This window comes from Macrobrachium rosenbergii, chromosome 57, assembly GCF_040412425.1.
Source record: "Macrobrachium rosenbergii isolate ZJJX-2024 chromosome 57, ASM4041242v1, whole genome shotgun sequence".
Classification (NCBI taxonomy): domain Eukaryota; kingdom Metazoa; phylum Arthropoda; class Malacostraca; order Decapoda; family Palaemonidae; genus Macrobrachium; species Macrobrachium rosenbergii.
The window spans coordinates 12,744,387-12,768,695 of record NC_089797.1 but is presented as its reverse complement, the minus strand read 5'-3'; the positions used below and the strand labels follow the sequence as shown (position 1 = coordinate 12,768,695).

Here is a 24,309-nt window from a genome sequence, read left to right as displayed (position 1 = left end):
AATCATACAGAGCCCTAATTCGAGGTGTGAATGTTCCTGAATCCTGCAGGCCTCAAAACCAACTGACCCAAATTCAGCAGTTACTAACTTCATTACTTATCTATGGTATTAAGAACATCACAGTGGCAATTTGCCACACTTATACTTTAAAAGTTTGACGGTCTCCTTCATTTACATTCAATTTTGATTAATTGTTTTCCCTTCCTTGTTATTGTCAAGAAATTTAATTTCTTTTTCCCCTTCCCTTAATACTGTGTGCTGTGTTTCAGTGCTTCTTCATGTTAAGGGATGTGAATCAGTTTTTCTAATTTTTTGATGGTGTGAAATTTAGCTTTTCTCATTTGTGTCGTTTACAGAAAAACAAATATATCATTCATGATAAACAAAACAAATTTTTCAGGTTGCCTCATTTGCTGTTTTAGCAAATACTTTATTAACAAACTACAGTGGTATGTATATGAACTGCTGACCAATCAGCGGCCAGTAAATTTACATAGTAACTGATAGACAAATAATGCATATGCATTCAATTTTAGACTTTGTATCTTCTGTACAGATGAAGATCAGATGTGTCATGGAAGTCGGCACCATCCTGCTGGCTTGATGTGTTGCTAAGGAGAATGGTGTGAGAACCACGGTCCGAGAGCCAGATGTGAGCCAGGTGTCATGGAAGTTGGTGGCATCCTATTGGCTCATGGAGTGCGGTGTGGGAACCTATTTCACACGCCACAATAACCCCCCCCACAAGGTTCACCAGGGTGTTGCTGAGGGCGTCCTGCCCTTGAAAACTGGACTGGAGGAGTAATGTTGCTGGGCAAATACACTGGTTTCAGGCGGTCGATGGCAACCCAATCTGTTGTGCCATGGATGTTGATGAGGAACGCTTTCTGCTTGCGGGACAATGACCCGGTAGGGGGCCACATAGTCAAATGGCATCTGTTCTGATGAACACATGTCGCAGTATGTAGAACCTTGGGGATAAAGGTCTTGTCGTTTGGTATCACAAGCGGATCACCATACACCATCTTGGCTGCTGATAGGTCAAGGCCTTCTTTAGGTGTGGTCTGATGGCCAAGGAGGACCCACAGAGGCTGCAAGTACCAGGTCGAGGAGATGCTGCGAGACATCAGGGCCTGCTTTTAGGTGCGGTGGGGTGGAACCTCTCAACCATGTCATTGGATTCAGGATGGTAGGCAGTTGTGTGATGCAACTGGGTGCTGAGGAGGCAGTTTAGGGATATTCAGAGCTGTGATGTGAAGGTAGTGCCTCTGTTGGAGGTGATGTGATCGGGTATGCCGAATCTGGACACCCTTGATAAAGGAAAACACTGGCACATGCTGCTACTGATGCCTGTCACAGGGGCAGCTTTGGGCCATCTTGTCGAGCCATGACTATTGCTTTAACAGTCACAATATCACAAAACACTTGCATAAATTAACAAACATTTATGATTATTAATGGTTTACAAATCTTGTTGCAATGTCTGTAATATAATCAAAAGCAATTTTTAGTTGTGAAGCTTATTCCTAAAAGAGACAATGAAATTATTGCCATTAACCCTAGATCTTGTTCCATCAAGATGTTGGAAGTATCCTGGAACATTTTTTACACATTCACAATTTAGACTATCAACAACAGATTACAGTTGTTAATTTTAATATCATAATGCTTAGTGTCCAAATAATCATATTTAATACATGATAGTTACCTTTGATATTGACATATTACCCCGAAATAGTTTTGATAAACTTGATAGGATAGTAAGAAAGACCCCTGGCAGTGCTACAGAAAATGCTTAACTTCAACCCAAGAGGCTGCAGTGCCACCATAAAATCCCATGCTCCAAGACCATTTTAAATATGTATTTCTGTGCTCTTTTCTGAAAAGTTTTCCACATTGTTCACAAAAAGCCATTCCATTTTTGGAAGTCTGTTAGTTTATTGTTATAAAGCTGCTGAACACAACCACCAAGTCACACTCCCAAACTCTCACAGGGCTTGCCTCTAGAGCTTGATGGTCAAATTATTGGTTCCACAAGAAGTGCGCATCATAATTGACAATTTCAGTGATAATCATTAGCAACCTCTCTATTTTGGGTTCATGCACAACCTTTAGAGCCAATTCTAATTTTTAATCCTGTACAACACATAATAAAACTAAAGGTCTTTAATCATAAACCTAAATAAGAATTCATTTAAAACTAAAAAAATAAAAAAATAAAGCTAATAAATTACCCAAACAATGAAAATAATCACTGATATACTTTCTCAGATGACATTAAGCTATTTTGGAGACCTAAAGTTCATTATAATTTGATAATAAAATTCTAGATATAATTTGCAAAGCACATTAAATTTGTTTTCTTCTAGCAAACACTCAAGATTGCATAAAACACTTTTCTAAATAAAAATATTCAAAAGAAGATCCTTAGCCTTTATAACCTTGTATCAAACAGTGCTAGAGCAATTTCTATGACATTACGTTTACATACTCAGGACAAATAAACACTATAAAAAGTTAAGAGATGGAATGATATTCAATTTTTGGTAGTAACTGACATTCCAAAACCAAACTTACATTTCTCATCATAACACTGATTCACAGTGCTTTTATGACCATACCAAAAATGTACATAAATTATACATTTCACTACAGCTGGGCTTCACAATAAATTCCTTTATATTTCAATTAAAATGTTAGTTTAGAATTATTAAAATATTCAAACAATTTTTTATGACTAGTGTATAAATTCTATAAAAAGTAACAACAGTGTCCCAAACTACATCAAATAAGACACTTTCTTGACAGTTATTAGACTGAGGAAGTCCATCACCAAATTACACTATACAAGACCAAAGGCTTCACTCTGCTGAATGGCCTGTAGGAGTTTGTACCTCAGTTTTTCCTTGGTGTTGTATACTGGAAGGTCTAGCTGAGCAATAAAAGGATGGGCTACGGGTAGGTAAGCATCATCAGCTGTTGACTGAATGGTTATTTTTAAAGCCTGAAAAATGAAAAAAACAGAAAGAAAGACTAAACTGCCCTACATCAAAACTGACCAATAAATCCAAGCATATTCTCTAAGAAAGCACTTATATCAAATCTCATGTAATTTTGGTATAAATTATAGATGTACATTTTAATAATAAGAAAAAGTCTCTGTCACAAGTGCACAATAAAAATACGCTTGATTCAGTAAGAATCCATCAACTCCATTACCATTCAGCAGAAAATGACATCTACAGTACACAAATGCTGCCTATTAGCTACTGTTTCTTTTTCAGTTAAAGGAAATAATTATACAATATAGCTATTCATTGTAATGAAAAAACTGATGACTAGTGCAAGTTTTTTGCATAGGTGAGCAGACAGAAACCACCACAGCTGTATAAGCAATTCCCAAAAAATAAGAAAGAAAAAAGTGGTGTCCATCAAATATTCAGAATGATACAGTTCTGGACAACCAGAATCATCAACAGGAGACCCATACAAAAGCGGTAGCACCTACAGTAAGCCTTACGAAGCATACTCATGAAAAATTAATGCTTCTCTTCTGTCCCAGCTGCATTGCTTTCTGCCTTTCATTTATTATTCATTTTCTTTGGTCTCTTTCAAAGCTTTAACTTGGTTTGCTCCAATTTTTCACCTTTAAGAATAAACTCTTCAGTTGAGCCATGGAGCCAGAAATGCTACTAACTACTCTTGTTAAACTGCTTTTAAAAAATACAAATTTATTCATTAACTGATGTCCAGTGTCACAACTTCCATGGCCACATTTAAAAGCAGGAGCATTTTTGTTAGTTTTGATTCTCAACACCTATTACAGTTTTGATTCTCAACACCTATTACAGTATGTCAAGTGTGACCTTTCTAAATGAAGACTGAAGAGTGTTTTGTACTTACCAAGACATGCAAATAATGTGTTTGGTATCAACACTTATGATCTACACGAAAGCAGTGAATTTGATTAAAAGACTGTTTTTCTTAACATTCCCAGTTACAGATAACTCTTACATTTTGTTATCTGCATAAAATACATATGAACAGCTTGAAAAGCCCAATTCTCCTGGATAAATTTACCTTGCCATTCTCTAAACAAGGTGGAAAACAAACCAAGTTATATGTCCCCCAAGATTTTACAAACCAGTACTAATTAGCATCAGTTCAACAAATGTGCACAATGGCTCTCATTCAACAGGGCTGCCAACAGCAGTAACAAACTAAGCAACTACAGGTGGTTACACAAATACAACAACACAGAATTGTCCTATATCTGGTAGGGCCACATAAGACAGGCTATGCAAAAAAGCAGCCTATTGAAATGATAGCACACCTGGTTAAATGAGAATAATGCTAGATAAATAATGACCAGACTGTGAGTAGCACAGATGACTGAAAGGCTGTGTAGTGATAAAACAGTCCAAAGACTAAAATTTCTTCTGCTCCTGTGATTTTCATAACTTTCAAAATAAACATGGTAGCCTTTGGCCGCTGACACTGTGCAAAGATGTCATATTTGATGATATACTGATGACAAGGTAAAGAAGCATTCCCCACAAATAGGAGCAACTCAAGTAAACTGTAGTTACTTCTATTACAAACTGAGAAAATACCTTATCAGTCATATTACAGTATGGATAAAATTTTGGGATTACAACTAAAACTAATTTTATTATATTGATAAATCTTATACTGTACATGATTTAAAACTAAAACAAACTAATTTTGTTATTATACTGATAAATCTTATACTGTACATGATTTGATAAATGATTTACTTAAACTGAAGAATGGCCATTATATGCAGGTTGTTGTTGTTGTTGTTGTTATTATTATTGTTGTTGTTGTTAATTAGGTTGTTGTTGTTAGTTTAACAAGATCACAAAGTTAAATACCCTGACTCTCATATACACCAGTTCTTTAAAAATTCAATCAGATAAATTGACAATCACAAAATTTTAATAAAATTGTTTTCTGCATTCCCTGCATACAAGGATCGTGTCTTGTAAGCTATTCATCAAATATCAAGTTCATATGTGTATGACCAATTCAAAGATGGAATAAACTTACATTCTTTTAGTGCTCTTTTGGCTTGAAGAATGCAAAAAATCCTACAATAGATCTGATTCATTTTTAATACATCACCATCAGATTAATCATTCCATAAATTCTGTCATTTATTGAAGATGATACGTTCATTAGAGGTTTGATGGTCACCGACAGGAATGAGTCTTTTTGATCTGGTTAGAGTAATTACAGCTCTGGTTGTCTCATTGGCATCTTCAGTTCCCTTATGCCCAAATGGGTTGGACCTAACACATTTCAACAATTATTACTTTATATAATGTGGAATGAAAATTATTTCATTTGTCAAGAGAGATTTTAGAACAATACCTTTCAAAGGCTTCTATAACATCTCTTCAGTAACTGAAAATTACAAATTTCTATAGTGGCATTATTGTTATAACAATCTCAAGTGCTGAATTCATTGTATACAATTATGTTCTGAAAAGAGAAGCACAGTTTGACCAAGAGACTGGATTTATTTTGCTACATTATATAAGCAGCACAGACTTAAAGGGATCAGCAGGCCAAAACACAATGAAATCTGAACAATTTTATAATTTTTTAAAACATTCCTGTGGCTTCACATGGCATTCACAAATATCTACCCACAGCACTTTATCAATATTTGTTTTATGGTTACTGTATTGGGTATTTCAGTGGCCCATGATTACAGCAACTGTGAAAAATCTGACTGCAAAATTGTTGCCAATTCTTTATTGCTACTAGCTTTCATGTACTACTCAACTATATGCAAATGACATTTGAGGTAATGTAAAAAGCCAGCTTCATATACTATTAATCTTTTGTCAAAAATCTACTTAGGTTCCATAATAAAAAAAAACTTGTCATTATTCATCGGTGAATAAATACATGGAGTGTAAATTATCTTCCTAAACAAATACCTGCAGATTTAATTATAAGTTAGGCATCGTCTCCAAAGAATTTCAAATCGAGGTACAAAGCCACTTACCTTCATTCCTAAAATTGGTACCCGATCTGTGCCAGTCAAGAAGAGGAGGAACTGTCTTTTCTGGTCCAAAGCAAAGTCATGGAAGACTTCCCAAAACATTTTGATGACAGCATGCTCAGCATGATATTCTCCCTACAGGATGAAATAAAGTGTTATAACAGTAAAATAAAAATTAAGTAACATAGTAACACATTGAGGACAAGCAGAATTCAAAAGGATACAGCCAACTACAAAGTTGTACAGTATAAGGTTAAAGGAAGTAAAGAGAGAATTTGAATATACAAGCCATATCCTGAAAAAATTGTGAAATTCTTGGAAGAATATTATTAAATATACAAACTATGCAGAGCAAAGTCTAGAAATATTTTTGATACCTTTTACGTGAATAAGACTTATGGTAACTACAAACTTACTTACCTTGTATTCAGCACTTTTCTCCAACTCATTCCAGTCATAATTTTCATTGCCAGTGACAAGAGCCATCAACTCCATTGGATAAAACAATTTCAAAACTATCCCACCACACACTCTGTAGAATCCATCATGGAATGCCTGATACTGGCTCTCTATGCCCTTGTTTAATTTATAGTCCACTAGAAGGTCCACATACTCCTGCCTTTAAAAATTTCCCAAAAATTAGACTCAGCAATAATTCACCTACCAAGATACTGCAATGATTCAATCACAAAATTGTCTTAAAAAAATTTTCATTTTCTTGAAAAAAAAAAGCAATAATGATTAAATAACAAAATAAAGAGTTTTGACCTAATTGTTTTTTACAAAAGTGCATGTAATGTTGCCTAATTAGAAAAAATAGCATTACCTGTACCTTTCATTAAGCTCTCTACATTCAACTACATCCAAGGATCTACAACAAAAATAACATCCAAATTTCAATCTTAATTACAACACCATACACTAGTTGGTTTGCCTAATATTCTTACTTATTTAACAATAAAGCTCTACTGAGATAATATATCTTAGAAGTGATATACAAAGGTTCTCAACAAAAAATCCCTGATGTATACTCTCCAAGTATACATTTTGAGGAGAACACTTCTGACCACCAAGTATATGGCTCACTAACACACTTGGAACCTTTTAATGTTTTATTAATTCCTCCAAACTAAATACTGTACATAATCTAATATTGGCAGCTTTGATTATTTTACACACTATTTAAAGCAACCATTATTACTTTCTCCTATATCAGAAGTTACCACCTTTAAAAAAAAAACCAGTTTCTTGGGCTTACAATGATGGAAATTTTAACTGTTTTGTTAAAATCCTAATTCTTAAAAATGGATATAATGTAACTGAGTGCCAACATCAAAGTGATTAGGCAAAAAAGAGGGCCAGTTAAAGTTGATAAGTCAACATCACGATTACTATTAGCCCAAGATGACAACAGAGTTTATGACCATGCAATTGACAACATATCTACCAAAGATCAAATAGCATTACCTCTCCTTCTCTAATCTTGGATTAGACTTTATGTTCTATTATTGAAAACTTGTTGCCCAAATGTCAAAATGGAAATGTTTCCTGATGACATAGCAAAACAAATACTGGTAAGAGAAATTGCACCCTTGAATGATGTAGGCTGCATATGCAAGGCAGAAGTAATGTTCTATTTGTTCATGAGACTTACCTGCCAGATATATATATAGCTGTATTCTCCGAAGGTCCGACAGAATTTCAAATTTCGCGGCACACGCAGTGGCCGGTCAGGTGGTTAGTACCCATTCCCCGCCGCTGGGAGGCGGGTATCAGGAACCATTCCCATTTTCTATTCAGATTTTCTCTGTCGCCGGACTGTCAACACCTGTTGTCAGTTCCTCCGCCTTTTGGATTTCGAAATTTGTTGTCACTTAAGTATTTTGGTTGTTTTTTGGTATTCGACTGGATCTGTGACTTGGCATACGCTCTTTGTGGACCGTTTTTGATTTTGCTTTTGACTTTTCTTATAATTAAGATGTCTTACCTCTAGCTATCGAGTCTGTAGCTTGGGTGAATGTAAGGTGAGGCTATCGAAGACTTTGATAGTTCCTCACTCTTTATGTATATATGTAAGGGTGTTCAATGCTCTATGATAATCGGTAATGAATGTGTGGGATTGTCTGAGGGTGAGTGGAAGTAATATGAAGCCTATATGCTTAAATTGGAGCGTGATAGGCTGAGGAAATCTTCCTCCTAGAGTGCATCCTTAGTTGGACAGTCAGGGTTTTCTCCTACTAGTAACCCTGTAATAAATTTATTACTAACCTGTAGTTTGTTGCTGCAGAAGGTAATTCCCTGGCTCTCGTGTGGAGTCAATGCGTGCTCTTGAAACTAAAGTGAATGCAATTCAAACGCATAGTGTTAGTGCTAGTGCCCCTAGTGTTGTGGAGGGGCGTCAGATCGGCCCTATAATGCCTCTAGGCCTGGACCTCTGTCGAACTCCCAGGACCAGGGAGGGGGCATGTCGAAAGCCGCATGAGGGTTACGGGGGCTTCCCACCGATCTGGCGTCCCTTCGGCAGGTCCTGATGACGCTACCCAGGCTGCCAGGGATCGTGCTCAGGCACGCATCCTGAAGGATTGCTTCTCGTCCTCCGACACGCCCTCCCCGCCTCGGGTTGGAGCTCTCGGTTGGACTCTCGCCTCTTAAGAGAAGCTTAGAGGAGAGGACGCTTCACGTCCTCTTCCTCTAGACGTTTGTTCTCTTCCCGAAAGTTGCGTGGAACTTCCTCTGCAGAAGAGAATAAAGTGTTTTTCGATGATCACTCTACTTGACCCCTGTCGCTAAGGCAAGGGCTAGAGCTTCTTCCCCTGTGGAAGGAAGTATACGTCTCTCGCCCCTTTCCTTCTCTCAGGTTCAGCCCTTCTCCCGAGAGAGTGGCTTCTCCAACGCGTAAGTTTTTGTTGGGTTTGCAACAACAGCTGGATGCTCTCATGAACCTTTCAAGATTCGTATCTGCCTGTTAAGAGGTACAGACTTTCACCTTCGTCTCCCTCCTTCGCGGGAACGATACAGAGCGTCTGTCGTCTAGAGAGAGTGTTTAGTGGCTTCCTATTCGTCTTCCCGAGTTGAGGTGTTGGCCTTTTCTCTTGTCTCGCGCCAGGAGCGCGCGTCTTGCTCTTCGTGGCGCTTCTCACGCGTCACGCACTCCTCACCTTGACGCGGTGCGCGCTTAGCCATGACGCCGCCAGCGCCACGCTGTGACTCTCTTCTAGTACTTGCCACGGAGCCTCTCGCGCGTCACGCCATGACGCTCCGCGCTCGCTTCGCCAGTAGCTTCAAGTCTTGTGTTGACACCGCTCCAGTTGTTTATCATGTCGCACAACTACCCGCTTCAACATCTGATGTCCTTCTTAATTTAGCCAGTACTTGCCTTCGCAGTAGCCTACATATACTAATTGGAACGATACAGAGAAGATTAGCATGGCTCTTGCGCGCAAGGATGACACGCTAATCGTGAAGCGTTCCACATTTTTATGTTTACTATACGTACTCTAGTTGACGACTTCTTTCGTTCGCTGGAGTTCCCGCCACGACGGCTTAATCGGAACTACTTTCACCACTCACTCAAGACCCACCAGCTGCGGAAGAACATCCTCTTTCGTCACAGCCTTTGTATGAAGAGAAACTTCTTTCGTCTTCTTCTTCCTCTGATTATCAGACTCTGGTTTTTTTCTTAAGGATCTGTTTCCTGAGACTTTTCGACCGTCGGCTCCTCTCTCTCCACCTTCGCAGTTGTCTTTGTCTTAAGGGGAGCGTTTGACGAAAAAATCGGAAATAAAATTTTCTGGGATATTTTATATATGGCATCATACATATCCTGACTATCTTCTCAGAAAGTTTTATTTAAAAGTTCGCCACAGTTAGAAGTTATAAACAAAACAGTAACCTATCATAGTCAAATTACATTTTTCATATAATGTAATGATATTGTCAGTATATCGGTGGTAATTTCCTTTTAGCTATGAAATAATATCTAATGCGATCTATGGCAACCCTGTGGACATAGTACGCATCATTTAAAAAGACAGGAATGCCGCAGGGCAGTCAGTGGCAGTCAGTCAGTAGCTGCTCAGAGCTTGACTAAGTAAAACGTCGCGCTGGCCAACCTCAGCCGTGTTTTGACACTCGCTTCATTTAGCTTCATTTAGCGAAGTTATATTACTTTGCAGGTCTATTTTTTGGCTTTTCATTATGTCATAAAAACATCAACTGTGTAACGGCAAGCAAATAAATACACAGAGAAGCAAAAAATATCGTTTTTCTCAAAACTAAAGTTATCGACATTCAAACTGCATCTCCTTCATAACGCTTGCACCGATCTCAGATACAAAAAGTAACGAAAGCTAAATGTTTGCATAACAAAGGGGCTTCCATGGGAAGCAACACGAGACCCGCACCACGAGAGAGAGTTTTTTTCCCGAAGGAATGTCACTTCCAAGAGAGGTAGCAAGTGACTCCTTTCATCTCCAGACTCCCTTTGCAACCAGGCTTCATTTTGCACAAGCCTGGAAAGAGTGAGGGGCAGACGTTTGGTCCCTCCTACTGTTAGAGAGAGGTTACTTGATTCCCTTCCTGTCTCCTCTTTTGTTTTTTGTTTCCCAACTGCCTTCCTGTCAAACAGAAAATTGTTTGACCTGCTCGAACAGATGTTCGAGCGGAGAGCAGTGGAACAGATCTTGGACTCGGTGTTCCCCGGGATTTTACTACAGATGGTTTCTAGTCCCGAAACTTTCAGTAGGCTGGAGACCCGTCTTGGACGTCAACAGGTCGAACAACTTGGTCCGGAAGGAAAAGTTCAAGATGGAGACCTCGTAGCCAATACTAGGAGCCCTTCATCCCGGGGATTGGATGGTATCTTTGGATCTCCAAGATACTTATCTTCACGCCCCAATTCATCCACGTTCGGTGAAGTTTCTCAGGTTGTCTTGGGGGACTAGACGTACCAGTTCAGGGCTCTCTGCTTTGGACTCTGCTGGCGGCCATACCACGTTGACAACACCGCTTCTCGTCCGATCAGCGAAGTTAAGCAACGTTGGGTCTGGTCAGTACTTGGATGGTTGACCGCCTGGGAACACCAGATGCTGTTGGCGCTACATTTTGCTCGAGGGTGTTTACATCGCCTCATGAAAAACGCTTGCGATGCAGTTGCATCTGTCGCACGTCAGGATCTCACTCTACTTGGACGACTGGTTGATTCGAGCGTCGTCGGCCGGCGAAAGGTATCTGGAGGACCTTCAGTTGACTCTGCAACTCGTGAAGTCCCTGGGACTTCTGGTCTGTGGAGAAGTCACAGCTGATCCCCTCACTGTCCATTGTGTCTGGGAATTCAGATCTATTCAGCGGCTTTTTATAGCGTCTCCGTCATGCAAGAACGGCAACTTCTATGTACGAAAAAGTTTCGGCCTTCTTGGAAAAGGAAACATGCTAGGTGAAGGAAGGAATGAGTCTGCTGGGGACCATTTCCTCGCTGGAGAAGTTTGCTTTCTGGGGAGTCTGCATCTCAGGCCTCTTCAGTTCTTTTGTTGGAGAACTGACAAAGCAAGGAAGACTTGAAAGAGGAATTGAGAATTCTTCCTTATATAAAGAGGATCTGTGGTGGTGGCTCGATCCAACGGAATTGCAGAAAGGGATCTCCCTCAAGCTTCTGAACCCCAACCTAGTGTTGTTTTTCCCGAGGGGTCGTCAACAGGTTGGGGGCAACACTAGAGGGAGAGGAAGTGTTAGGAACCTGGAGAGAGGAACAGGTGTCCTGGCACATCGACTTCAAAGATTTGGCGGCCATCTTTTAGCTCGCCAATTCTTGAGGTCCAAGTTTGCAATCGTGTAGTTCTAGCAAACTCGGACAATACTACTTGTTCCCTGTTCAGCCTTGCAAGAGAGATTATTCTTTGAGCCTATGCTCGCAACATTTCGATTCTCACAAGTTTTGTTGCAGGGTCGAAAATGTTCGAGCAGACCTGCTCTGTTGGCGCGCCATCAACTCCTGCCGAAGGAATGGACCCTTCATCAGGAGGTTTGCCAAGATTTTTGAAATTTTGGGGTCGCTATCTTGTGGATATTTTCACGACCTCAAGAACAGCGAGGCTCCCTCTATAAAGCTCATCTGTACTCGACCCTGGGGCAGTTGCGATAGTTGCTCTTCCTGGGATTGGACGGAATAGATGTTACGCCTTTTTTCCCCGTTCTAAATTCTGGGAGAAGTCATACGCAAGTTCGCGGCCTCACAAGGGACGCAGTATGACTCTCATCCCCACGTTTTTGGCCTTGAACCACTGGTTCTCGGAGTTTCTCTTCTGGTTGGTAGACGTTCCGAGACCCTTCCTATGAGAGCAGACCTGCTCATACAAACCCACTTCACGAGATATCTTTGAATCTCCCGCTCTGAACCTGACTGCTTTCAGACTATCGAAACTTGGTCAGAGCGAAGGGGTTTTTCTGGCCAGGTGGCACGGGCCATCGCTAGAGCCAGAAGTTCTTCATCTAAAGGATATATCTAGCGAAGTGAGCAACCTTCAAAGGTTGGTGTAGAAAGAAGGGCTTTTTCCTCTTCCTCTATCACTGTGAGCCAGGTTGCGGATTTTCTCCTTTACTTAAGAGAAAACTCGATATAGCAGTTCCGACTATCAAGTGTTATCGGAGCATGCTTTTCGATTGTATTCAGACACAGAGGATTAGCTTTGTCTGACAATAAGGACCTCCACGATCTTACGAGCTCTTTCAAGACGTCCAAGGTTCCTCAGCTGATTTCCCCTGCTTGGAACTTGGACGTAATGCTCAAGTTTTTGATGTTTAGTCCTTTTGAGCCTCTCCACTCTGCATCTCTTAAGGATGTTACTCGAAAATGGCATTCCTCGCGGCGAAGGGAGTGAGAGAAGTTCGAGGCCGTCATGTGGGCTTCAAGGAACACAATGCCGTCTATTCTTTAAGCCCAAAGTTCTTGGCTAAGAATGATAGGTCTTCTAACCCTTGGCCTAGACACTTTGTAATCAAAGGTTTAGCAGACCTTATTGGACAGGAACCTGAGGGAGTTCTATGTCCAGTTAGAGCTCTCAAGTACTACCTTAAAAGAACACAGGACACTCGTGGTCCATTGGATGTTTTATAGTGGTCTGTGAGACAACCAGTTAAACCTATGTCGAAGAATGCACTGGCATTCTTCATTAGGGACGTCATTAAGGACGCACACTCTAGTTGTGACGACTCCAACTTCAAGTTGTTGAGAGTTAACGCTCACGAGGTGAGGGCAGTTGCTACCTCCATGGCGTTCAAGAAAAATATGGTACTCAGTGACATTTTTAGTGCCACATTTTGGCGAAGTCAATTCGGTGTTTGCCTCACACTCTTGGCAAGATGTTTAGGTAGCATACGAAATTGCTTTTCGCTGGGACCTTACATTGCTGCTTCAGCAACCTTGGGGACAGGGGTAACTCTGATCCTATCCCCTTTTAATTGTGTTTTTGTGGTTGTTGGGTCGACTACTGGAGGCAGTCTTCCCAATCCCTTGCAAACTAACGCTTTAGGTGTTGGTTAGGTGGTTAGTAATGCTCTTTTGTCCTCTTTGTATGGGCTATGATCTAGTCACATTGTGGTCACGCCCCGTTGACAGATCATCTAGAAGTCGCCAGCTATATAGGTCACTACCTCGCTGGGGTCTCTAGTAAAGCAGAAGCAGACTAGAGTGACAGTAACCACTCAGTCAGCTACGCTATCAGATAAGGAACCAAAATATTTTTACCAATAATTGGTTTTTTCCTAATTCTTGGCTGTCTCTACCCCCTCCAAAGGTGGTATTCAGCTATATATATATCTGGCAGGTAAGTCTCATGAACAAAATGATATTTTAATGATAAAATAAAGTTTGTTCATACTTACCTGGCAGATATATATATTTATATTGCCCTCCTCCTCCCCTCAGGAGACAGTGGCGTTAGAAAATCTGAATAGAAAATGGGAATGGTTCCTGATACCCGCCTCCCAGCGGCGGAATGGGTACTAACCACCTGACCGGCCACTGCGTGTAGCCGCAAATTTGAAATTCTGTCGGACCTTCGGAGAATACAGCTATATATATATCTGCCAGGTAAGTATGAACAAACTTTATTTTATCATTAAAATATCATTTTTCTATTAAGGAATGGCAGAAATATTATATATTACAGATATCTTTGGATAAAATTACCTGAAACTTCACGAGCATAAAAGTTCTTAGAAAACATTATATAAAGAGCATATGAAATAAGTGTCCAAGAAGTTCTTAAACTGACAACAACATAATGCCATACAATTATGTTATAGTTTACCTGTACCTTTTTAAAATGAGAATATTTTAGCCTTTAAACACTTAAGTATACCACCCACTTGTACTAGGAAAACGAATACTGTATACTTACTTATTTTGAGAGGTTACATTTATGTTTTCTCCATCGGGCTTCAAGGGTATGACTTTAGTTTCTCCAAAGTAATCCTGTGTCACAGTGAAATTCAAGCAGAATACTTCTTCTGCATCATCATTATCATACTCCAGTAATTCATGAAGACTCCTGAAAACAAATCAAAATAGTTAACATTTGGTGTCCAACATAACAATGGAGTTTTGTCACAAAATTTTTCAAAAAGCTTCATTAAAAGTTTTGGAAACTTTGAAATTCATTAAATTTCTTTATTTTTCATGTTACAGGATGATACTGGTATCTACATAAAAAAAAAACTAGAAAAAACACTCACTAGTCTTGGCAATGTAATAATTTTAGCTTTTGAATTTCTTGTAACAGCACCATAAATAACACCTCAACAATAGAGAAAACAAGGCAATCTCATGACATTCCAGGCTACAAGATTTATGGAAGGCAAAATACTTAAAAAGTCCAGTTTACCTTGTAAGGCAAGGATCCAAGTCTGCTAAATCATCAAGAACTGCTGACTCTCCTAGTAACTTTTTGTAGAGTATCAATGGAAAAGGCAAGTTGATAATGGTAAAATTGTATATTGCAAGACCACATACAATACCTGCAAGCATAAAAATTTTACTTATTAGGTTATTGAGGGAACTTTTCTTTACATCTACTGGGGCTACTTATAAAATATGTCTCCCTTAATCTTTGTAGTCATAACTTCAACTTACAAAATACATTCAATCATTTAAAACAACCTTGAAACAACATTATCTTGCCAAGCAATCTTCCACAAAATAGGAAAATCTAATAAAAATTACATAAATATTTACATACAAAGTTAACATTAAAGTTAACATTAAAAGTTAGAATACTTTAAGACATTAATGCCACGTGCTTCAAAGCAGTAGAGATGCCTCTCATAAAGCTGAGAACATAAAAACCAATAATAGTGGCATAAGATAATTCCAGTTTAACAGTACACGGAATGAAAAACTACTAGTACTCACAAGGTGAAAAAATGACACTTCACGAAACGTGGATACTAATATCTTTAAAGTTACTGGGAAGCACACAATAAGGGTACTACTGTATTAGACTATCCCTATTGATATAGTAATAGAAGATGGCAATATAAGAGCTCTTCTGGCAACTGGCTAAATAAAAAATGACAAGTGTTGAGGAAAAGGAAACCACCATTTTGAGCAACCTCATAAAAAAAAAAAGAGCACAGGAAGCTGCTGACTGCCAAACATGAGAGCCACGTTTCAGTGATGGAACACTGGAGACAAAGTATGTGGCATGATGCCATAATCCCCATAATTATATTCACATGAAAAAATACTATATTTCTGGTATTGTTAGAGGGTGTGTTTAAAAGTTGGTGTGAAACAGAAACCTAGGCTCCAAAGATATAAAGTACTGACAAACATTCAAATACTTGACACCAAGTGACAGCCAATAATTTGATAACACAATGTTGCAAGTAGGTTGTGGAAGAAAAACTGTTTTGCTCCAGACCTTCATTAAGACTAGAAGCAACTCAATTTTGTATTTAAGGAAGTAAATAAATGCAACAAACTGTATTTCTTCTCCCCACTGAGATATCTATTTTCTTTTTCTTTTTTATTCTTCTGAACCAGCAATTGTGTCATTGTACAGCCCAAAAAACAACAAAGGTCCAACAAAACCCTGAGAAACACCACATAAGTATAGGTTCTCTTTCAATAGAAAATATCTCAACAACAACTCTGGTTTTCATTACTTTTCAAAAACTGAGAATGAGATAAGTGCATAGCCCCCCAGCTCCTTCAATGTATAATTTGGGTAAAATGACAGGTTTGGTTACATGCTACACTAAAATCAATCTGAACAAGTTTGGACTCATATCCATTGTCACAGCTGCCTGGAAGATAACTAATCAGAGCTATAAGGGAATCACACACAACAAATTTCCTGTTACCCAAATGTTTGAAATGTTCGAGAATTTCTGGCAACTGATTAACCGAAAAATTCTAATACCTGATATCTACAAGCTTATGTGGAATACAGGTACATACAAATTTGAATCGTCATATTTACCGATTCAAAAAGGTGACAATTTACACATGCTCTCTTTTCTTCATAGATACGACATCAGGTAACCATAAGCTACTAGTGTAAACTGTAATCACCATTATGCTTCAACTTAATGCCATCTACGGTAGCAACAGATACCAGTCATCTTTTTTATTACGTATATCAAATCATGCAGGCTTTACGTTTCTTAACAAGAAATTAGCCTCAAGAATTGTCAAAAATTAATTGCTATGCATTGGTCATTAGTTTCCAACTGAATGTTGCATTTTGTTGGCTGTAATCAAATTCCCTCTTTCGTTTCTATCGTTCCATCAGGCTGCCCTCACCACAGCTTCCTACAACATTGAATGTTTGCAGTTACTTCTTTGTATTAGTATCCTAAAATGTCTTTAATATGTTTGAAAGTACATGAGACCTTCTAAGGGTATTAGGCTACTACCTGGCTCTAAGTCCTGGTCCTCATGTAATGAAATATTTTTGTCAACTTTGCCCTCCTCTCATGTTAAGGTTAACTGTACTGCTTGTTAACTGCAGAAAACTGCAATATTCCTGTATATTAATATCTGGTGTTAGATTATATTCAGTTGTGGGAATTGTAATATTAAGTATGTTGGACAAACTGGATTACCCTTAATCTTAAGAATAGCCATAGAAGCTTATGTAATATTTATTACAAGGACAAATATTACGGTGATGTCCTATAACTTATCATAAGTAGACAATGATTAGATTTCTCTAAAATACAAGAACTAGTAACTGTCTAATGCACATGAGATAATTTTGTTAACCCTTTAACGCCGACTGAACGTATTTTACGTCTACAAAAATTGTCTGTCGGGTGCCGAGTGGACGTAAAATACGTCGACTACAAAAAGTTTTTTTAATATTCGCAGAAAAATACTTATAGGCCTAGTTTGCAAAAAATTTTAAATCACACGCCTTGAGGGATGCTGGGAGTTCACGGATCATGCTGTTGTTTTGTTTACAAGCGTGACCCAGCTGCGCATACGCGAATTTCTTTCTTCTCCCAAAAAGAAAGCATCAGCTAACTCTGCTGAAAATCTCAGAAATTCTTTAGTCACTTTGTCATAATTTTTGCACCATTTTCTATTAGCCGTTACATAAAGTTTTATATATGAAAATGTGCGCAATTTCATGTAGAATACAACAAAAAATAGCTCATGGTTGTAGCTTTTATCAATTTTGACATATTTTCATATAAATCACGATAAGTGCCAAAATTTCAACCTTCGGTCAACTTTGATTCGACCGATATGGTTGAAAAATGCAATTGTAAGCTAAAACTCTTACATTCTACTAATATTCAATCATTTACCTTCATTTTGCAATAAACAAGAAGTCTCTAGCACAATATTTCGATTTATGGTGTATTTTTGAAAAATACTTTTTCCTTGCATCCGCGCGCGCTAACTCTGCTGAAAATCTCAGAATTTCTTTAGTCACCTTGTCATAATTTTTGCACCGTTTTCTATTAGCCGTTACATAAAGTTTTATACATGGAAATGTGCGCAATTTCATGTAGAATACTACAAAAAATAACTCATGGTTGTAGCTTTTATCAGTTTTGAAATATTTTCATATAAATCACGATAAATAGAAAAAATTTGACCTTCAGTCAACTTTAACTCGACCGAAATGGTCGAAAACTGCAATTGTAAGCTAAAACGCTTACATTCTAGTAATATTCAATCATTTACCTTCATTTTGCAACAAACGGGAAGTCTCTAGCACAATATTTCGATTTATGGTGAATTTTTGAAAAAACTTTTTTTTACGTCCACGCATTACGATTTCATGCATCATTTTGTGATAATATTTTCTCCGTGTTGCTTCGATCGTTTTACAATTTGTTATATACCAAAATCATCGCACTTTATTGTACAATACAATGAAAAAAAAAAAACTCATTAGCTTTAACCGTTTTGCTCACAGCACGATTTGTATACAATTATATATGAAATTTTTTTTCGTGGTCATATATTCCAATATTTATATATGATAATGGTATTTTTTTTCATTTCTGATGGTTGCATACTAAACTTCAGGCAATGAGAAAAAAAGGAGCCAAAAATTAACTCTTAAGCGTGCTGTGATTTTTTAAAAAAACTTTCTTTCCGCTTCGGCGCTAACTCTCAAACCCCGCCGGCATACAGCAGACACTTTTGTAAATTGAGGCTCGGCGTTTAAGGGTTAAGCAAATAATTAAAAGTGAGACATTTTAAACGATGGCATCAAATAAAATACAAATAAAATCACATAATAAGAGGCATACACAGCTGGCTATTTGCAAAGGGAAATATGATAAACTCCGGTGGGTGACAAGCCCTGGACATAAATGATCCATTATCAGTGAATTAAGGGAAGGGAAATTAGAATAAGAAATGTGTGTGGATTTCATTCCCTCAAGTAAAAGCCCAGAATTAAACTGTAATACCACATACTCTTGCTTATAATTATCCAAATGCTAGACTGGAACTAAATCTTAACAAAAAACCAGGGTACCTTACTTAAACTAGTTGATAAGACTATTCCAGCATAAAATAAGTTAAGAGGATGTAAAGCTAGAACAGAACACTGGCCCATCAAAACACAGTATGAACAGGAAATGGATAAACAGTGATATGAGAATAACATAAGGCTAAACAAAAGAAGAGCACAGACTCAAAATGACAAATGTGTGTACTTCTCAGTGACACTGGAGAACAATAAAGACTGTTCTACATGATGGTAGTGATCCCCTGAGAAATTTGTTGGAGATCGCATTTACAGAATAATACCTTAATTAAAAAGTCTGACCACGGAAGCATACTCTACGTTTGGGACTCTACATTTGGGAAGTTGATGGTTTCCTAATGACCTATTGTTTCACTTGAGAACGAATGAAGAAAATAGGTGGTAAAATGTAAGAAATTAGGTCGCATCAGTACAGATAAGAATCATTAATAGTGAAATAACATACAAATAAGATCTTTTATGACTAGGTTTGCAGATTTTGTTAACTAAATAGTTAAATAAAAAAAATAAAATTGTTTATGATTAGGTTTGCCAAGATTTTGTCAGCTAAACAGAATATAAAAATTTAGATTCTTAATTGCTTTGATCCTTGATCCATAGGGGAACATTTTCACTGCATCTATCATCGGTTCGTTATGAAATAACTTACATTTAAGCAACATAAAATGTTTTAAAAATTCAGTACATTATGCAAAAGACGGATACAATGCAACTTTGTTAACAAACAACTCAGCGCTGTGCATAGTTATCTTTGAACAAGGGTGGGTAATCAGTGCAATGGACTAAAATAGGAATTATCACACAAATGGTTCTTGCAATATTTTGCCTGGTTTCTCTGTATGCCTATGAGAATTACAGTATGTACTTCAAATAAAATAACTACTTAATAATAATAGTATTCAGCAGGTTCTTGCCTTTCTGGGAACACAAAATGATTTTGTGCAGTCTGCTGTGTGTTGCTAGAATATACAAGTAAAATAACCCTTACCAATAAGAGCATAAGTTGAAGCCTGCTCCAGAGAACCTTCCTTGAACCATATGGTATTTTTTTCTGGATACTGTGTAAACATCCCAAAGTCAGGGTTGAGAATTTCTCGGAGAAGGAGAAGGAAAAATTCTTTGCGTACACCACCAGCATCCTCTGCTTCTTCACCAATAAAATGTACCTGAAAAAGATTATGAGATAAAATTAATGACTCTTACAAATACTCTGGAAATACACTAAAATGAAAAAATTCCTCAGATTGCAACTAAATAAACTCCAAATCCTTAAATATGAAATAAAGTTCATTTCCTAATAGTGGACTCAAAAATTTACTACAATGACTATGCTTCCCAAAGAACATAATGAAAATTTAATATATAATAATAAGAGATAACAAGTGGACTTATAAATGCAAAGTATTCTTGCACAGAAATGAAACAAGCTCAACTAAAAACAATGTAAGTCTGTACTGATTGAAAAAATGTATTGTTTATATGACTTTACACCACATACCCCAATGGAAAAGCTGGATATAAAACAAACTATTATGACTTGCATTGCCAGAATTATACAAGTGTCTCAATGAAACAAAAAACAAACTTACAAAATATCACAACCTTACATTTAACAGTTTTTAAACTGGGGATACCAATATGCTACTGCCTCTTTAAAACTTAAAATATTGCAACAGCTATTTCAGGTTTCTAATAACACGAATATCATTACAATAGAAATTTTTCTTAATTTTATGTATTTTCATCTTCCCTTCGCTTCCCAGCATAGGAAAAAATTTTCAAAAAGAAAGGCCACAGTCTTACACAACATCAGTAAAGTTTCTCCTACAAGAGGTGAACCACATTAGTTAAAACTACTGTACTGTATTTACTTACAATACTTAAACAACTTGAAGATGGTGACAACTTATCAACAACCTAACATTAATTGCAGCCTTTCTCCTAACTGAAAGCACAAGCGCCTACACTTCAACATAAAAATGAATGAGTATTCTATTTGGCTTATGAATTGCTTGTACAGATAACTCAAGATACTTACTTTCAATGGTCTCTTAAATTCAGTAACTCCATGATGAAGCAATTGATTGATGGTATCCTCAACAATGTTATTACGGTGTATGTTAAGATTCAAGAACTGTACTTGGGCAGGATCCAACAGCCAAAGCATAGGATTGCTGTTAATAACAGCTTCCTGTATAGCACCCTGCATCTGCAATTGAGAGCAACCTCCATATAACACATTATTATAGAATTCCTCTAATCCTCCCGCACTGGACTTGCAAAGTTTCATACACCGAGAGTACAGGTGGCCCTTGAATGCCTAACTGAGTAGTTGTGCTACCCTCAGTTACAGAAAGTTTATTTGTCACAGTTACAGAAAGTTTATTTGCACATCCTTTCACTCTTGCAACTATAAGCTCACATTAGTACTAGAAATAACACACTCTCTCTCTCTCTCAAGTAACAGTGTATACTGTACATCTATTTAGTGGACATCATGCAGGGGATTAAAACAGACAGTACTGCTATACCCTGGTAACTGAAACCTGGAGGGTCTGTATGTGCATGCAAAAGACAACTCCTATTTGTCTTTGGAATATGGTGCCAGGGATACACATGTAACAGGCTACTGAAGGCAATGAGTTTGCATGAGCATATTTTTGAAGTTTCTGACCCAATACATACCGATAAAAATAAAAAAAAAGTTATAAAACTTACTTCTAACAAGTTTACTCAATAAGCAAAACAAGAGTGAAAGAACATCATAACCTAGAAATTAAAGTTGTGAATTATAACTTCAAACACAATAACCTACAGCAAATAAAAGTATGCATGCATTAAGAAAATGAAAGCAAAGAGAGAAGACATAATACAGATAATAAAAGGAGAAAAATTAATCTTTATTGCAAATTACAAAGGATAAAAAGATGGCAATGGAATCAAATTACAAAAGTACCAAAGGATGTGAAAGCTATCAAAGTGTCCTAACTGCACATGAACCTGGAGTCAGAACCAGGTTTCGGCTAAGTCCTTTACAAGAAATCCCAGAAGAAAGCCCACCTTCCCCATATTATATAGTCATAAAATTTGTTCAGTTTCTTATATGTTGAAAAGGTAATGACATGTTTTTATAATTCTTACCCCTTTTCTTTCATTCTTTAATTTTATTGCATATTTTTAAATCTGCATATCTGACAATCTTGTAATACTCACGAAGACTTTTTTGTTTGTTCTTACAAAAACACACATGTAAAATAAAATTTATAGAGTACTGAAAATTTTCTCAACCACAGAAGAGTCCAAATAAATTTTATATTAATGAAACTAAAACTGCAGTTAAATATAATTAACCAATTTATGGTTAATCCATACCAAAGAGCAGTTTACCCACCGAACAAATTTTTAAAATGAAACTTACCTGACGAGTAGCATCACAACGAAGCAGAAGTGTTTTGGCCTGTGCATCAAACAGGAATGGATATTCACAGAATGATATGGTATTCTGAAAGGAAAGAAAAAAGAAAATAAAGGCAACTACACAAAGAGCAATAATCACCACAATTATAACAATCTATGCAAAAAGTTCTTTACAATATCTCATATACTCTACAGAGTACAAACCAGTAAAAGCCATAAAATCTAAATGTCCTGAATATTCTTGAATATTTTTGAGTGCCAGACATAAGGGAAAAGTCTTTGAGACACATGCACCAACTGCATACTCAAAACATTTCAGTCACCTATCTCACTTTCTGTGTAAACTGTGCAAGGCAGAAAGGCCTGTTGGGGCTGGGAGGAGGGCACTCACTATGTGCCTAATTAGTTTAAGATGTAGTAACCAATAACCCTAAAGGTCTGTATATTTTACTAGTGCCATGAATGAGAGATAGAGATGAGTTGTGAGAATGCGGCAGGATGAGTTCTCTGCTTCTTCCCCCCCGTGATTACTAAAACTCCCCCCACCCCCAGGATTACTAACCCAACTAATACAAGTTCAAGTATTCATAAGAAAAATCTTATGACACGTCGCAATGGTAGGCTGGTACATGCAGGTGCTGATCCTAATATCCTGATTACACTTAAAAACAACAGAACCAGAAAGTGTTATCTGGTCTGCTTCACCAGCTGCCACATTACTGTAGTCTTAAAAATATTTATTCTTAGCCAACATGAAATCATGTTCTTGATAACTTGCTGCATCCTTTGCTCTGTGATGAGGAGCAGTCTGATATTGATACCCCAGAAATCTCTGGTTCTCTAAAGGTAAAGCTTGATGGCTCTCCCTGGAGTGAGGAACTGGTCAACTCTGTTATTGGTGATGGTAGACAAGAGGAAAATGGCAAAGGGGCCTTTAGTGTGAAGTGCAGCAATAGCTTCCAAAAATGGCCCCTATTCATGTTTCAAAGGACTCTTAATGACCAAAGAGAGATCCCAATTAGGAGGTCTAAGCAACCCACAAGGTACCTTTCCAAAGGGGTGCGGGACGCTTATCACCGCCGACTCAGCGCCAGGACAACTCAAAGCCTGGACAACTCGCCACCAGCCAACTCAACGGCAGGACAACTCAACAACTTTTTCGTTGATTTTTTAAAACAAATAAAATTAATTTATTAATGATCACTTTAAAACATGCCTTTTTAAAGCTGAAAAGAGTAATTTATTAAGGATCAGTTTTTAATACACAACTTAAATTTTAATTTAAAAATATACTGAAAATAGTATGCAATTCCTCTCAAATATTCAGTGGGAGATCGTTGTGAAAAAGAAGAACAATCTGCAAAATTCTATCATCTGCCTTCATATACTTCTTCAGTTTAGGGGGATGGGGGATGACCTCCAATTAACTGCTTGAAAAATGTATCTCGTTTCTTTGCCCCTTCTGCAGCCCCGTAATGAATCTCCATGTTGTGGGGAGCTCCATCCCCAGCCCTGTTTGCAGCCTGGTTATTTGTCTGATCATCCTTATGCAACATTCTCTCGTAAATATTCCACATTTTAGGGGGGAAGAGGGGAGCTCTTCTACTGGTTCCACATCAATTTGGTCTTCCAATATAATTATCTCTGAACCAATTCACCAACGCTGTGGCAACTCTAACTCTTGAAGATCTACAGGATTTGGAGGGGGAGTGCTTACGGCTTTCCTTTGGCATTTAATCATTATGCTCATGGCTGAAGCATCTGGCAATGATCCCACTGTAACCTGAGATACATTTCTTAATACTTCAATTATAACTGAATTTGGCTTTTCAATGACGTCTTTGGCAC

General features: G+C 37.7%; 1 protein-coding gene and 2 non-coding genes across 8 annotated transcripts in view; 2 read left to right on the top strand and 1 right to left on the bottom strand.

Annotated features, from left to right (window-relative positions):
* Window positions 1–1,504: 1,504 nt before the first annotated feature.
* LOC136837099 (probable E3 ubiquitin-protein ligase HERC4) overlaps window positions 1,505–24,309 on the bottom strand; it is a 91,889-nt gene continuing 69,084 nt past the window's right edge. For all 6 annotated transcript variants that reach the window (XM_067101709.1, XM_067101714.1, XM_067101710.1 and 3 more), the window contains 8 exons: window positions 22,463–22,546; window positions 21,083–21,253; window positions 20,033–20,210; window positions 14,914–15,046; window positions 14,431–14,580; window positions 6,455–6,653; window positions 6,038–6,169; window positions 1,505–3,004 (listed from right to left, as the gene is read on the bottom strand). In XM_067101709.1, coding sequence (XP_066957810.1) covers window positions 2,843–3,004; window positions 6,038–6,169; window positions 6,455–6,653; window positions 14,431–14,580; window positions 14,914–15,046; window positions 20,033–20,210; window positions 21,083–21,253; window positions 22,463–22,546 — 1,209 coding nt within the window. In that variant the 3' untranslated portion in view covers window positions 1,505–2,842. The remainder of the gene's footprint in view (window positions 3,005–6,037; window positions 6,170–6,454; window positions 6,654–14,430; window positions 14,581–14,913; window positions 15,047–20,032; window positions 20,211–21,082; window positions 21,254–22,462; window positions 22,547–24,309) is intronic.
* LOC136837139 (U6 spliceosomal RNA) lies at window positions 9,403–9,513 on the top strand. Its single transcript, XR_010852599.1, has one exon. It is a non-coding gene; the product is annotated as a U6 spliceosomal RNA (small nuclear RNA).
* LOC136837142 (5S ribosomal RNA) lies at window positions 11,012–11,130 on the top strand. The gene has a single exon (XR_010852601.1). It is a non-coding gene; the product is annotated as a 5S ribosomal RNA (ribosomal RNA).